General features: G+C 39.7%; 1 protein-coding gene across 1 annotated transcript in view; it reads left to right on the top strand.

The window, feature by feature from the left end:
- The window catches only part of PDLIM1 (PDZ and LIM domain 1), a 46,292-nt gene that overhangs the window by 19,094 nt on the left and 10,601 nt on the right, over positions 1-16,597 (top strand). The window contains exon 4 of the mRNA XM_020996812.2: positions 7,784-7,980. Coding sequence (XP_020852471.1) covers positions 7,784-7,980 — 197 coding nt within the window. The remainder of the gene's footprint in view (positions 1-7,783; positions 7,981-16,597) is intronic.

The raw sequence follows: 16,597 nt of genomic DNA on the forward strand, positions 1-16,597 counted from the left end.
AAGCTACCTTATATTTATTTACCTGTATACATTTTATATCCTGCCAATAAAAGTGAAGGGCATTCTTTATATGCTTAAAGCCTAGCACGGTGTCTGACACATTGTAGCAATTTAATAAATGTTAGGCTGAATTTCTTGGTCCCTATGATGTCATCATACCATATTCCTCCCTGTAACATCTACCCCTCAAACTTCCTTCTCATTACTCCCTTGACTTTCTCAATAAGTGTCCAGATCTTAGGATTATAGGATCACCATTTTTTCTGGAGGAATGTGAATCTCATAGGATTTAGAACCTTAAAAGGCATGTAATCCCAGCTCTTCATCTTACAACTAAGGAAACTGAGACCCAGTGACTTTACCGACGTTACACAGGTAGCAAGTAGGAAGACCAGGGTTTGATTAGAGGTCATCTGCTTTCAAATCTAGCATTCTTTTTTTTTTCCTTTTTGAAAATCTTTGTATAATGTAAACTTTCTTGTCTTTGTAAGTATAGCATGGTCAAATCTAGCATTCTTTCCATTATACTACACAGCTTCCTTGGGTATTCTGAAGTTGCTTCTTTGTTATCAAAACCTTTTTTTTTTTTAAGCTTATCTCCTCCTGGCTAATTTATCTCAGCCTTTCTGAATAGACTCCTGGCACTTCCATCTTTCTCTCCTCCTGGCACCCTAAATCTCCCTGGAATGTACTAGTGGACAATGCTGTTGTATTTCAACCCAATATATTTCATTCCAACAGCCCAAAGAATTTTCTTGACAGTTAGCACCCAGTAGAAGGATTTTACTAGGGCCCTGGGGGGGAGAAACAAAAAGGAAATGAAGCTAGAGATGAGTATAAAAGCCTGCTTATTGTGTGAAACTGTGTCAAGTTCCAGGAGGAAGAGGAGGTGGCCCTGGGTGATCTCTGAGGTCCTTCCAGCTCTAATGTTTCTCAACTCTATGAATAACTTCTTGGGAACAACTGTATTTGTAATTCCCTACATGCAGATGATTTGTACCCCAGGAAGACGGTGTGTTTTTTGAGATTCGATCAATCGACAATCAATTATTTAAGCAATGACTGTATGCCAGGCAGACACTAGTCTAGGCATTGGTCATACAAGTACAAAAGAGACAATTCCTGCTTTCAAGGACCTTAGATTCTGTGATGAGTTTCCCTTCAAATTATAGTTATTCCTGCCCTCAAAATAACTTCTTTTAAATTGGTAACTGGTTTGTTATTATTAATTAGATGACGCTGTGAAGAATGACGTAAGGAAACATGAGAGCTGTCTTAGGAGGTATGGTGGGGAAAGTTTGGGATTATCTCACCAGAATCTCGGATTTGTCCCTTCCTTTCCATCCCCACTTCCATCATTTTAAGGAAGCCTCCTAACTGGTCTTCCCATTTCTATCCTTCACACATCTGCTGCTCTTACCTCCCTGATGCTTAGTTCTAATCAATTACTCAACAGTGGCCTACGAAGTGCCAGGCGCTATGATAGGTTTTTGGTCATAGAGTCATTGATTTAGAGCTGGAAGGGACCTCCTAGTCCAACCCTCTTATTTGAAGAAGAAAAACCTATGGCCCAGTAAGGTTAAATTGGTTCCCCAGGGTTCCTCAGCTAATAAGTCCCTGAGATGGGGCTCGTATTAATTTTCAAAGCCTTTTGGGGGCTCCCTAATGTTCAGACTCCTTGCCTGGTCCAAAAGCCCTCCACTAACTGGTGCCACCTACCTTTCCAACTTGACTTCCTGTTTCCCTGTTTTCACTCTGGCCTATATCATAGCCAAATGGGACTGCCTTCTGTCCTTTTTAATACTCCCCATTTTTCCAATCTCTGTGCCTTTGTTCATGCTGTTTTCTGTGTCTAGAATGTTCTTTCCTCTTCCCTTGTGGAATCTCTGCCTCTGATTGCCCATCTTCTTGATGCTCAGTGAGCTTGTGTTAAATTAAATTGAGAATCTATAATTCCCATCTCTCCCTTCTCTCCATGTACATGTGCAAATCCCCCCTGAGTATTTCCTCATAGAATGGAAGCTAGTGGAGGGAGGGTCTTTTATTTTTGGCTTTGTATTCTCACTATCTTAGTGTTTGGCGTATATATAATAGAAGCTTACTAAATGGCCATAGGACACAGTGGGTAGTGGAATGAGCTGACCTCTGAGTCAGGAAGAGCTTTTGGTTCTTCTTTTGGTTATGATCCCAAGTAAGGCACAGAATTGCTCAGTGCCCCAGGCAAGACTAAGTTGTGCAGCTGGTATTGATTTTTTCATTGGGAATTCCTGATACCAATGAAATCCCAGGTCCATTCTCCTTCCCTATTCCAAGCTTATTGATTAATTGATTGATTGGTAGAAATAGAAGATTAACCAGACAGCAAAAGTGAACAAATACTTCCTGTTTAGGGGCTACCCTGAGTCACTATCTCCTTTAATGTTTTGAGGTTTAAAAATTTTTTCCTATTAATATGATACATTATGTTTTTCCTCATATTAGACATGTTGCAAAAAAGCAAGAAAAATAAAGTAAAAATATATATTTTGATATGATAAATTATGTTTATAGTTTTCTTTACTAGTTTTGTATTCTGAAAATAAAATAAATCCTATGTGATCATAGGGGAAAACCCTTTTATGCAGTGCCTTATCACATTTACCCAGATTTTATTTAGAGTTTGTTTGCTTTTCCATTGATGTTCATAAGTGAGATTGATATCTACTTCTATGGTGTTGACGTTTTCAGGTTTGGAGATGGAAACCAAATTTTTCTCATGAAATGAGTTAGGTAATTTATCCTCCTTTCCTATATTTTGAAAAATAGCTTAAGTGGAATTGAGATGAGTGGTTATTTAAAAGTTTGGAAAAGCTTGTAGTGAATCAATCAGGGCCAGGTACAATTTTGCGAGGAAATTCTGTGGTTTAATTCAATTTGAATGACATTTATATTTTATTGGAGGGAGGTGAGAGATAATCAGAATTAAGTAACTTACCCAGGATCATATGGCTAGTAAGTGTCTGAGGTCAGATTTGAACTCAGGTCCCCCTGATTCTAGAGCTGATGCTCTATCTCCTGCACCACCTAGCTGCCCCTCAATTTTACAAACATTTATTAAATGGCTGCTGTGTGACCAGCAATGTGCTAGGAGGTGAGGGTACAAAGACAAAAATCAAATAGACCCTGCCCTCAAGTAGCTTCCATTCTACTTAGGGATATAACATGGACACAGATAAGCAAGTATAGGTGCTTTTGAGGAGGGAGAGACCACTGGTAGTGGCTCTTGAGGCTCTTGGAAGGAAGCTTGAGATTCTAAGAGGTAAAGGTAAGGAGGGAGTCATTATAGGCATAGGAGATAGTCTGTTCAATGACATGGAGATGACCAGTAGATTGTTAAATTTAAGTAGGCTGGTAACCTGATTGTGGAGGAACTTAAATGCCGGGTTGGTCAGTCTGTAGTCCTTCTTAGAGACAGTAGGAATCCACTGAGGATATTTGAGCAGGATGGCAACATGATGAGACCTGTGTTTTAGGAATATTGCCTGGGCAGTTGTGTAGAGATTGGAAACTGAGAGACCAATGAGGAGGCTATTGTAGAAGTATAGTGATAAGGCTGAACTAGGGTAGCTACAGTATGAGTAGAAAAATGGGGATGAATTGGAAGAATGCTGTAGACATTAAGGGAGAAAAGGAGGGGTCAAAATCAGAAACTTAGATGACTGGAAAAGTGATGGTGCCCCCAAAAGAAATAAGGCAAAAAAATTTATTTTGGGCATGTTGAATTTGAGATGTTGATTGGCTATCCAGGTAGAAACATCAAGAGAAAGCTGGCAGAGCAGGACTAGAGTTCAAAAGATTAGGGAGTGATGTATAGATTTGGAAGTCAGAGATCATTAAACTCATGGGAGCTGAGGAAATCATCCAGGAAAAGAAGAAAAGGGGCCCCAAAAGAGAACCTGGTTGAGACTCTTTTGTTTAGTAGGCAAAAGAAATCAAAAAGGACTAGTGAGACAGAGAGGAAAAGAACCAAAAGACAAAAGTATCATGGAAGACAGGGTAGAAAAGGGTATTTATTAGGGGAAGTTAATTGACAACATCAGCAAGAGTAGGGAAGTCAAGTAGAATGGAGCCTAAGCACAAGCCATAGGATTTAGCAGTTGGTAATCTTGGGCGGTAAAGTGCCATGGTGGATAGAATACCAGGACTGCATTCAGACTCCTCTGTTTTACCATAGGATCAAGAATATGAAGGGAAGAGGATGAGGCCAAAGGCAGGTTTGTTGGACTGGTAGAATAGAGAAAAATGGAGGTGGCTGATGGCCACAGTGAGGATCAAGAAGTTTAAGGGTAGTGAGGCACAGGGGGAAATGGAAGGCTCCGAGAAAGATTCCAGATTTTAGGATCATGGTAGGAGCCCAGTCATGGGCAATAGTGAGATCTGGAATGTGACCATCTCTCCATGTGTAGCTGAAGTAGAGAGAAGATATAGGATCATGAGAGCCTGAGGTTGGTGAACTGGAAGTCCAGAGTGTTCAAGAGGAGATCATTCTATATACTCAATCCCTGAGTATGAGCAGGGATTGGGAATTCATTTTTTTGTGACTAATCCATGTGCTCTTGCAAACAGTGTATCCCCTTTGCCTGCCATTAATTTATCACCATATGTGAACTTCATTCATTGTAATGTTTAACATTATAGTTTTTTAAAACTTAAGGCAGAGACTGTGTTTTATTTAGCAGAATCATAAGATTGCAGGGTTGGAAGGACTATAATTTTAAAATGAACACAATTTGGCTACTTGATTTAAGGTATTCTGATAAGTGAGGTCTTTGATTTAAATTATATTTCTCTCTGCCCATTCTTGCTTTTCTGTCACTTTTTCTTTTAGGTTTTCATTGCTCTTTCTGGAACACATATGCTCAACATTGTTAGGTTTCACCATTTAATGTATCTTTTTCAATTTTCAAGTGTTCTTGCTTCATTTTTTTGTAAATTTACTTTGTCTGATTTCTGTGATGGCCATCTCAGAGACAAGCTAGACTTGAAACTACTGATCCCTAATTTTTCAGTCACTTATGTCTTTTGGCTTTAAGTGCATCTCTTGGAGGCAACAGATTGTTACATTTTGTTTTTAAATCCGGTCAGTGACTTCCTTCTTAATTGAATTCAGCCCATTTACATTTAAAGTTTTAAGTATTAGGGAATTAATAGCTGTCTTCTCTGCTGTTGCCTTCTAAACTTCTTATCAAACCAGGTTGTTTTTTGTTTTCTCTTCCTTGGCTTGGATTGTAAACTATTGATTTTCCTTCATTCCATATTCAAAAGTAACCTTATTTATTGTAAGTAGTTTCCCAATATCTTAAATAAAATATTTTATCACAACTATTTCAAATTATTTGCCATTATTTATTTTGATTAAGAGAAGCAGCGTGACATGGGTAAAGAGATAGTCTTAATGTCAAGAAGACCTGGGTTCAAGTTCACTCTCTGACACTCATCTCAGTAAATGACTTAATCTCTCAGTACCCCCAGGCAACTATATGAGACCTTAAATAGTAGGAGAGCTCAGATCTGCTTTGGTAGAGGGAATTGCACACTAGGAGTTCTCCTATACTAATGAAATCACAGATCTGGCAGAAGGAGAAAAAAGTGATTATTAATCAAAACCTTGAACTTCCTCCTAGACTCAGTACATGATGCAGATTTAGCATTTTTGTTTAATCTCCCTCCCCTTGCCCCACCCCTTATTTATATCTTGGCATCTGTAACTATTTATGAAATTGGATTTTTTCGTTGCTGTTCTCATAGCATCCGGCCTAATTCACCTATTGATTTTACTTTACAGTTGAGCTTTCTCTTTGTTAACCTTCAAAGACACTTGACTATTTCCTGTGTCTTTCATTTCCTTTAGGCTCCGTGATACTCTGCAGCTATGAGACAATATTTTTTCAGGCTTTTGAGTTCTTGAAATATTCTCCTCATCCCTTCAGAAAGATAAGTTCTCTCTTCCCGGGTAGTGTTGCTTTCCCTTCCAAGCTCTCCAGAATCTCTTGGGTGAGGTCTGAAACCTTTCTCATCCTTGTTTCTCCAAATGTTCTCTAGGAGTTTTCTCCTTCCCTCCATCGGGCTTGTGAAGCTCTACTCACAAACTCCAATGGCTTCCTATTATCTCTTAAGATCAAATACAAACTCCTATATTTGGCATTAAAAGTTCCTCACTTCCTGGGCCCTTTGTATCTTTCCAGTCCTCTTTTTAACATTACATTTTATTTCTTCAATGAATAAATATTTTATTTTCTCTCCTTCCTTCACTGAAAAAAAAAGACCAATAAACAAATAACAAATATACTTAGTCAAGCAAAACAAATTCTCATTTTGGCCACATCCAAAAAATGTGTCATTTTCTGTATATTTTGTCCCTTACCTCTCTTTCAGGGGTGGCAAGCAGGTCAGTAGTTATTTAGTCATTTTTCAGTCATGTCTGACTCTTCATGACCTTTTTTGGGGTTTTCTTGGCAAAGATGATGAAGTGGTTTGCTGTTTTCTTCTCCAGCTCATTTTACAAGTGAGGAAACTGAGGCCCAGAGAGTTTAACTGATTTGCCTAAGGTCACCCATGTGCTAAGTTGCAGACTGAAAGATGCAAACCCAGGCTCCTTGATTCCAAATCCAGGAGTCTTTCCACTACACCATGGCCGGCCCATAGTAATAGGTGCTTACTTAATAAATGCTCATTGATTGATTAACCTTGGTCATCAGTGGATATTAAAGCTGACCTTGTCAAAGAAAAAGGCCTTCCCTTCCTCACAGAACAGAGAAAAGGGGGAGAAGAATTGGGGATGATGTAGAGGGATATTATAGTATTGAACAGAGGAAAAGGTAGAGATTACAGCAAATGATCTTTGTTTCTTTTTTAGTTTGGGAGGAGGTGGTATGTAGATGGCCTTGGAGCCAGAAAGACTTGAGTTCAAGCCCCATCTCTGATTTATATATTGGTTCTGTGACTTTGGACAAGTCACTTAACCTCTCAATGACCTAAGTAATTCTATGAGACCATACATTGCAGAGAAGGTACTATCTGCACATTGGTGAAGGAAGCTCTGAATCTGAGAGTTTCCTGTGCTAATGAAATCACACAGTCTAGCTGAGTACCAACAGGTGGGCCACTTACTAGGTGACCCTGGTGACTCATGAAACAGGGAGAAACACAGTTGAGGAAGGTTGGGAAAAATAAATGAACACAAAGAAATAGAGTAAGTGGCCCACCTGCTGGTAGTCACCTAGACTGGTCCTCAGACAACAACCACAGTCTGCATATGTCTCTGGACACGGACTCGGAGCATTCTCAGCTTGGAAGAAGCCACCAGATGGGGCAGCTATGTGGCACAGTGGCTAGAGCTCTGGCCTTGGAGTCAGGAGGACCTGAGTTCAAATCCAGTCTCAGACATGTGACACTTACTAGCTGTGTGACCCTGGGCAAATCACTTAATCCTGATTGCCTCACCAAAAAAAAGTAAAACAAAAAAAAAAAGAAAAAGAAGAAGCCACTAGAACTATTGTTCAGCTGTCATAGTCTTCAAGAACCCAGGGTCACCTGAATACCATGAGGAGACATAACAAGAGAATTTTCACTGCATGTGTCCAAGTCCCTAGAAAAGTACAGAGTGATTGACTGTACATGGAGAGATTTCATTTAGTGCCAAGAACCCCTGGGTCTTTGTTTATATTATATCACATGATCCCCTCCAGTATTCCCATACCTTTATGTTCCATAACTGATTCGTTCTTTGTTCCCCTGTGTCCAGGAAGTCTTGCACATAGGAAGTGCCCACAACCGAAGCGCCATGCCTTTCTCAGCCAGCCCAGCATCCAGTGCTTCCCCTCGCATCATCACTGCCCAGTACAACAACCCGGTCAACCTCTACTCTTCAGAAAACATCTCTAACTTCAATAACGCCTTGGAGGCTAAGACAGCAGCCAGTGTAGAGCAAAACAATGGAATGTGAGTATGATCATATTCTGTCCTCTGTTTCCTGAGGCAAGGCCAGAGCGGATTGATACTTTATTCTGGAATTGGGCCTATAGGGTTATTCTAGATTTTCAATGACCTGTTAGGTTTTTTCCTCCCTGATTCTGTAGAGATACTTGTTGTGTGTTTCAAACTGGTATAGTTTTAATATCACCATATTGTCTGAGATAATGCTAGAGATCAGAGGGTTATTGATTCAGAGCTGGAATGGATGTTACAGGCCATTTAGTCCAACTTCGTGTTTTATATAACTGAGACCCAATCAATCAATAAGCATTTATTAAGTACTTGTTATATACCAGGTAGGGTGTTAAGCACTTGGGGTTATAAAAAGAGGCAAAAGACAGTCCCTTCCCTCAAAGAGCTTATAATCTAATGGGAAAGATATCATACAAAGAAATATATAGAAAGCAAGCTATATACAGGCTAAATAGAAAATAATTAACAGAGGGAAGGCACTGGAATTGAGAGGCTGGGGAAGACTTCCTGTAGAAGGTGACATTTTAGTTGGGACTTAAAGGAAGCCAGGGACGTCAATAGGGACTTGTCCAAAGTCACACAATCCTATCTGAGTTAGGATTTGAATCCATGTCTCACTAATTCCAAGTCTAGAACTTTATCTGCCACACCAGAGGTGTCAAACACATAGCATATTCATATCTAGTTGGGAAATATTTAACAAAATAAATGAAATTGCAATGAAACATAGATAATGTTAATTTGTATTTTCTAAGTCATTATGCAGCCCCCAGGGAGCCTTATGTATGGTTTGGTAGCTACCAGTTATATTTGAGTTAGATACTGCTATACTACAAAATGAGTTATTATGAACATTGGGAGGTGGGGGCAGAGATGAGGTAGTTTATATGTTTACTCTTAACTTTACTAGTAAGAATTCATAAGGTAGAGGTTTTTATAAGAGCTGAAGGGAATATCTTGGAGTTTTAGCCTTCTGGCAAAACCTATGGACCTCTTCCCAGAATAATAGTTTAAATGCACAAAATAAAATACATAGGGTTACAAATGAAACCAAATGTATTAAAATACAGTTATCAAAATATTAATAAAACAAGTTCATGAACTCCAGTGTTAAGAACTCCTGGTATAGAAAGTCAGCAATTGCTGGAAACAAAGTCAGGCAAGAAGGCATGGAGTTCTATGTGGTAGGATGGGAGTGGGGTACCTTTTGGGGATTCAATTTATTATTAGGAGCTCAGACATTTAATAAACAAAGTGTCACCCAAATGTTAGACCTGTCTTTCCCTACGCCCTGAAAGAAAAATCTCATCGTGAAAGTAACTGAAATGGCCCATGTGGAAGGGATGTTGGTCTTGGTTGGCTTTGCCTCAGGCCTTTTCTAGTTTAGTATGAGGAGGAGAAAAAGGAAATAAGCCTGTCGATAAACCATTGAAATGCTTATGATTGGGGATTAATAATTCAATAAGTGTCATGTGTGGTATGGTGGAAAGAACACTGGCTCTAGAGGGACCTATGTCCAAAATCTGCCTTTGACAACACTACCTGTGTGACCTTAGACTAGTCACCAAACCTTTGTGGCCCTCATCTGTAAAATGAAAGGGTAGACTAGATGACCTTTGAGGTCCCTCCCAGCTTTTAGATCAATGATCCTATTAAAGAGATCTGATGAATTAGGAAGTGATCTTGATACAGTTTTAGTATCACTTGGATTTTTTCTGTTTCACTAATGTCTTCCTTCTTCATCTTCCCTCATGCTGTGTCTTTCCCCCTCTTTGCCTCTGAAATGACAAAATCTAAAACTGTCTCCAAACTTTCTTTCCCACTTCCCCAAGCTTCCCTGTACGATCCTGTCCTTTTCATAACAGCCCTCCTGGTAGACATCCCTGCAAAGGAGGCTCTTTCTTCATGTCCAACCATCTTGAATAGATGATTCCTGGAGAGCTCATATGCTCTCCCTCTCTGTGGGAATGGAGTTAGCAGAGCATGCACTGCTTCCCATGCATTTTCCTCCCTCTTCTGGTCCTCTTGATAAAGAAAAGCCTAGATGCTTCTAAGAGGCAACTTTTCTCCTAATAGTCCTGCTCTGACAAGGTAATCTGGCCTGTGCTTCACTAGCTATGGCATCACCCCCAGCATGCTCTAGTCACCTCCCTCGGGATCTGTGAGAGATCTGCAGCCTGGCCCATTCTTCCTTTTTTTTCCTGTTAGCCCAGAATCTTTTGTCTCTGAGATAATGCATGGGTCGCTCCACAGGTGATGTTTGTCCTTCATCATGTGCAGTTCCAAGCTTGTGAATGCATGTCATTGTCCGTCCTGTATGAAGTCACCGTGGTGAATCCAGTCCCAGACAGCTTTGAAAATGGGAGGCATTGTTCGATGGAATGAGGAAGGCTAGGCAAGAATGAACATTGGACTCAGCAGACAGGTGTGGGTTTCAGAGCCTGTTCTCTCTCTGGGGCTCTGGTTTGAGCTTTGCATGGGTCAGTAGTGTATTAAGACGCCGGGCAGGGGCCTCTTTGATGATCTGTACTGAGCTGAGGCATCTTAGCCATTTTCCTCTGCTTCCAACATTGAAAACATAAATGCAAATTGAACCATCTAAAAAGCCAGGGTCTCATTTATTCACAAAAAACCCACTGTTCTCCCTTCTCCCACTCCAGCAATCTCTGTGGAGGGAGTTGTGCAGTATCAAGTGAATATAATAAGGGAATATGTACTCAGGTTAGGTTAGTGGGAGAGGGAAGTATCTTTTTCTGATTAGGAGCCAGAGGTTCTGGTTTTGGATCCAGACACTTCTCTAGACAAGCTGTGTGACTTATATCAAGTCATTTAATCTTTTCAATCTTCCATTTCCTCATTCAGAAAATGGGGCCAACTCTTATACTTAACCTGCCTCTTAGGGTAGTGGGAATCAAATGAGATGATAGGTGTAAAGTGCTTCTAATTAAAGTCATCAAGCATTTGTTTAAGCTCCTATTATCCACAAGGTGGATGCTGGGGATATAAAGATAAACAGTCCTTGCCCTCAAGGGGCTTATATTCTAACGAGGGGTGATAGCACATACACCTATAGGTAAATACAAGATAATTGGAGAAGGGAGAAAGCACCAAATCCCAACCTACACAATAAATGTCAAGTATTGTATTTTGTGGGTAGCTAGGAAGTACAGTGGATAGTGTCAGGCCTAGAATCAGAAAGACTCATCTTCCTGAGTTCAAATCTGGCCTCAGACACAGTAGCTGTGTGACCCTGAGCAAGTCACTTAACCCTGCTTGCCTGAGTTTCCTCATCTGTAAAAACTGAGCTGGAGAAGGAAATGGCAAACCACTCCAGTATCTTTGCCAAGAAAACCCCAAATAAGGTCATGAAGAGTTGGACACGACAGAACAACAATATTATATTGCGCAGGGCACTTTGCTGAGTAAATATAGAGACTTTGCCTTCCTTGTCCTTTGGGAACTTATACTCCCTATTTCCATGAGAGGGTATATAAACACATTTGGGTAGATGAGCTTGCTCTCTTGTAGGAATGCCTTCAACTGCCTTCTCCCAGCTTGATGTTCGAGCTCAACCAATAAAATTAAATCCATTTTGGCTTATCCACTAATGACCAGTTCCACACAGAGCCTAAACTTGGAACTCTTCTGTGTTCCTATGGATCCCATACATATAGTGAGGGCCAGTACACTCTTAGTAGATACATGATGATGGTACCAGGCAACAATCAGCTTCCCAACTGACTCTTGTTTCCTGCGTGATCTTAGGCAAGGCAATTAACTTCTCATTACCCTCAGTTACCTCATCTGCAAAAATAAAAGGGGGGGGTGCTGGAAAAGATGGCCTCTGAAGACCCTTCCAACTCTTGATTTAGGATCTTATAAACTGGGTGGTCATTTCTGCATAAATTCTTCTTCTAATGTAATAAGAATGTGCACAACAGCTCCGGTCTGCCTTGTTCCTGCACATATTTCAAAGACAGTGATTAGGCAGATTCCTGAGGAATTACAGCATCAATGCTTTGTGCCCTTTTTATTATTCTCTAATACATTTGCCTAATTCTTTATTAGAAGTTAAATCACTCTGAGAAGAAGGGAGGGGAGAAAGTGATGTGAAAAACAAAAGAGATTAATAATAATAAAAATCCATTTAGACCTTAAATGATTCATCTGGAGTCACAGCCAGTAAGTACCACAGTTAGAACTAGAACTCAGGTCCTCTAATTCCTAGTTAGAAAACAAATATTTGCATTCTTCAGGCAGCCTTAACCTGAGCACACCTTCATGCACACACATCTGACCTCAGGGAAGCCTTAAGAGGAATCCATAGTTTTGGTTTCTAAATGTCCATTTCCTTCCCTTTGGCTCAAGCAGAAAATAATATCGCCATTTTGCCCCTTTCCTTCCAGTTCCTCTAATCATTTTCCTCCCCACCCCCACCCTAGTTCCCTGGCCCACATTCAGATTCCTGATCCTTGAGGAAGTGAATAGGTTAGCCACCAGCAGGTCCCGTCTCCTCTGAAAAGTCCACATCATGGAGGATTTTTGTGATGCAGTAATTTGACAAGAAGGTGTTGTGTCACCTTGTTTGAAGGAACTACTCAGAGCTAGTCTAATCCTTCTTCCATAAGACAGTCTTTGAGAACCTTAAAGAAAACTAGCTTGAGTTGCAGCCTTAAAGACCCCTCAGCTCCTCACATAACCCAGACCTTTCCTATCCTGGTTGTCTTCTATTGGACTTGCTCCAGTTTGTCAGGACAGAAGAAACTCATGGATGTGTTTGACCAGGTCCAAGTACAAAGGGCTATTACATAGTTTATTTTGGAGACCATGTTTCTATTAGTGTAGCCTGAAATTGGACTGGGTTTTTTGGCAGCTAATTCACGTTATTGGCTTATACTGAGTCTGTAGTGAATTAAACACCCAGGTCTGGTTCTTATGAACTGTCACATACTTGAGTTGAATCATTGAATTTTTAGAATTGAATGGTCCCAAACTGGCTCTGGTCCTGGCTTTGCCACATACAACCTGTGGGACTTTACAGTTATCTTTATGAGAGTCCATCTTGTTTGTTTTGATTGGTCATTCTAGCCAGTCAAAATTATTGTTAGTGTCATAAAACCTCTATTAGCTTTCTCTCTCTTTTTTTTGTGTTCTCTACAGATTAGCTAAAGTATGTTTAAGGACTTCCTCCATGTCCATGCTAAAAGATTTGCATGGGACAGGGCTGTGCGCAGAACTGTGCTGCTCACCACTAGAGAATGCCTTACAACTTAGCATCTGTTCATCAATCAGTACTATGGTTAATCAACCAATTCTGAAGCTACCATCCATTGAATTCATAGTTCTCTTTAACCCATCTGCTTGTCTATAGCTGACAATTCTTTGTTCTCCATCTCAGCCTGGACAAGATCCTATTTCCTTGTAATAGTTCCATTATAATACACTTTTGCATTTTAAAATGATTTCCTTAGATATCTCAAATGATTTGTCTGGATTAATTGTCCAGATCTTTGATTTCATCAGTGTTAAGAACTCCCAGTAAAGACCCCCTCCACTAATCCAAATGGGCAGCCCCTCCATAATTTATAATCTTAGGAACTATAGTTGTTTGGAGGCACAAGAGATAAAAAGATTTCTCTTCCCTTCTCTTCCCCTTCCCTCTCCTCCCTTCTCTTTTTTTCCCTTCTCTTCCTTTCTCTTCCCTTCATTCCTGTCATCCCATTCTGTACTGTCCTTTTGAAATGTCAAAGGATTGTCAAAATAATTTTCAATGTCATAAAGCCTCTATTAGCTTCTCCTCTTGGCTTTGTGCTATCTGTAGATTAGATAGCATACATTTACAGTTTTCATTCAAGTCACCAAGAATTTTCCAAAAACTCTTTTCTAGTTTCTTTCCTGGAGAAAGCCCTTTCCCCTTTCCTCTCCCAGACATCTCTATCCCTGACTTTGGTCTCAAATCTCTCCTAAGTCCCCTTTTGGGAGAAGGGGATGGTGGTGATTATTCCATGAACGATTGGCATCATCATATCTTACCCAGCTCCTCTCCACTTTGTTCTTGGCTTTATGTATGGATTGCAGTGGAAGTCCTTGGGCCATTCCCTAAAATCTGGATGCTAACTCTTGCAACATCTGTTAGCAGACTGAGCATCGGCCCTAGCTGCTCTCTTTGTGGGAACATAACTAACTCTCACAAATATTACAAGCTAACCCCCTAAATAGTCTCTGTGTCATAGCTCTTCTATTGGGAGCATAATCTCTTCATTTTTTTTTTGTTTTTAAGATTTGATTTTTTCATTCCAGGCTTCTTGTCTCATTGGTTAGGCTAAGATGGGTTCTTACTGCAGCTCACCTTATGGGTAGCTTTCCACATCTGATAAGCTTCTGGGAGGACATAAGCCCCTAACACTGAAGAGATGCTTTAAATGCCTCAAATATTTTAAATACTTAAGTAATCTGTGTTATAGCAAGACTCTAAGCTTGTCTTTGAGAGAGACAGAAAATATTGATAAAGAGAATACCAATACAAGTCATCCCCCTCCCAGTGACTTAGGAACTATTATGCCAGCCCATTCTGTCCTTAAAGAGAAACAAAGATAGGTGTACCATTCCTTTGTTGAGGCTTGGCCTTTCTAAGAGCTGATAATCACAGTTTGGGGGCTGATAAGACACTGTTAAGTCTGATATCTTCTACTGGTCCAGTCACTTCTACACTCATAAAATGACATCTCTTTGAAAGGAAAAAATGTATATCTAAATACAAACTGAAAAATAATGGTAATTACACTATGCCAGAAGTTGTGTAAACACCTAAGACTTTTGTGCTTTCCCCCCCCCCACATTTTCCTAATGCATGTTTCTGGTGTTGTACATTTTCCCTAAAGTCTGTATCAGTTGAATGATTTGTCCATGTCTTCATTGCAGACATGTCTATCACAAAGTTCTTTTGTAATTCTCTCAATGTCTGTTTCATCAAACACAGCAATTTTTTTTTATGATATTGTTTCAGAAAACATAGTTTACATTCCTAAATACTGGTTTTTGCAACTCATGGATGGTTACTTGAGAGAACTTGAAAATAAGACATTAATAACAGGGAATGATGGGTCCTACAGGTCAGTGGAAAAAGCAAAAAAAAAAAGATTTGGTATCAGTGAACCTGGGTTCAAATCTTGGCTTTATTTATTTCTACCTGTGTGGCTTTGGGCAAATCACTTAACCTCCTGGGCTTCAGTTTTCCCATCTATAAAATGAAGAATTTGGGCTAGATGGTCTCTGAGGTTCCTTTCAGCTCTATATCTGTGATCCTTTGAAATGCTGTTCTGTCATTTCAGATAACTAAAAGTGAAGGAGGGAAAGAAACATTTATAAATAACCTTCTGATTAATGTTATAGGGAATGATTAAGATTCAACAGCTGGGGAAAGAAAGCAAACATCTTATTCTAAGACTAGGAATAGGGACTCTATATTCATTTGGGAAGTTGGTTAAAAAATAGGTAAATGTTTGTGACATTTTGTGTCATTTTCAAGGCTTAGCTTAAACTCTCAGCATGTTGGGCAGTAAGTAATTCTGAGTCCCAGACCCCCCACAATCTCTTCCCTGCTCCCAAACCTATAGCTACATATGCCAAAGAGACTCACAACTAACCTCAAATATTTGAAGAAGCCATGAAAGATGAACAGATCTTACTGTGTTTGTAAAAGGTAAAATTGGGACCTCTGGTTCTAATGGGTAAAAATTTTAGGGAAACAAATTTGGAATTAATTCTAGGAGGAATGGCCTAGTAATTAGAGCTATCCAACAATTAAATAGTTTATCTCATAGCATAATGAGTTCTCTGTTACTTGAGGTATTCAAAGAGAAGCTAGGTACCCCTTGGAGGTTATAAATGAGATTGATGCATCAGGCAGAGGATTGGACTAAATGATTTAAGGTTTGGTAAGCAGCAGTAACCAAAAAGAAGACAACAGTCATTTTCTATTTTTGTTTAAAGATCTGTAATTATGGTAAAAAAAAATTCATAGTTTTATGTTTCCAACAGACACCATGTAACTTGACATGATATAACTGGCAACAATCAATCTATGACAAATTGAGGGACAATGTGTTATAGTAGCTCCCCCTTAAAAAAAAAAGAAATGAAATGAATGGATACAGTTTTAAACTGCTCTGAGAGAGGGATGATATCAAGGACTCTGGAAGTAGCAGTCTTGCTATATTCTGTTCTGGTCAGACCACAAATGGATATTGTATCCAGTTCTGGGTACCACATTTTAGGAAGGACATTGAAAAGCTCAAGAGAATTTAGAGGGGGACCAGGCAAAGAGCCTCAAGAACATGCTATGAAAGGATCAGTAGAGGGATCTAGAGATCTAGAGTTTTTATCCCAAAGAAGACAAGACTCAAGGAGCACATGATAGCTACCTTCATTTAAAGGGCTTGTTTGTGGAAAAAGAGACTTGTTTTGCATGGTCCCAGTGGGAGGAGGCAGGAATGAAGTTGGGAGCTGCAAAGAGACAAATTTAGGTGGGATTGAAGGAAAAACCAACCAATTCCCCAAACCTTATTGGAGCTATCCAAAAGTGGAGTGGGATGCTTCAGGAAGAAATAGG

This window comes from Phascolarctos cinereus, unplaced genomic scaffold (assembly GCF_003287225.1).
Source record: "Phascolarctos cinereus isolate Bilbo 61053 unplaced genomic scaffold, phaCin_HiC Scaffold_3;HRSCAF=262, whole genome shotgun sequence".
NCBI lineage: Eukaryota > Metazoa > Chordata > Mammalia > Diprotodontia > Phascolarctidae > Phascolarctos > Phascolarctos cinereus.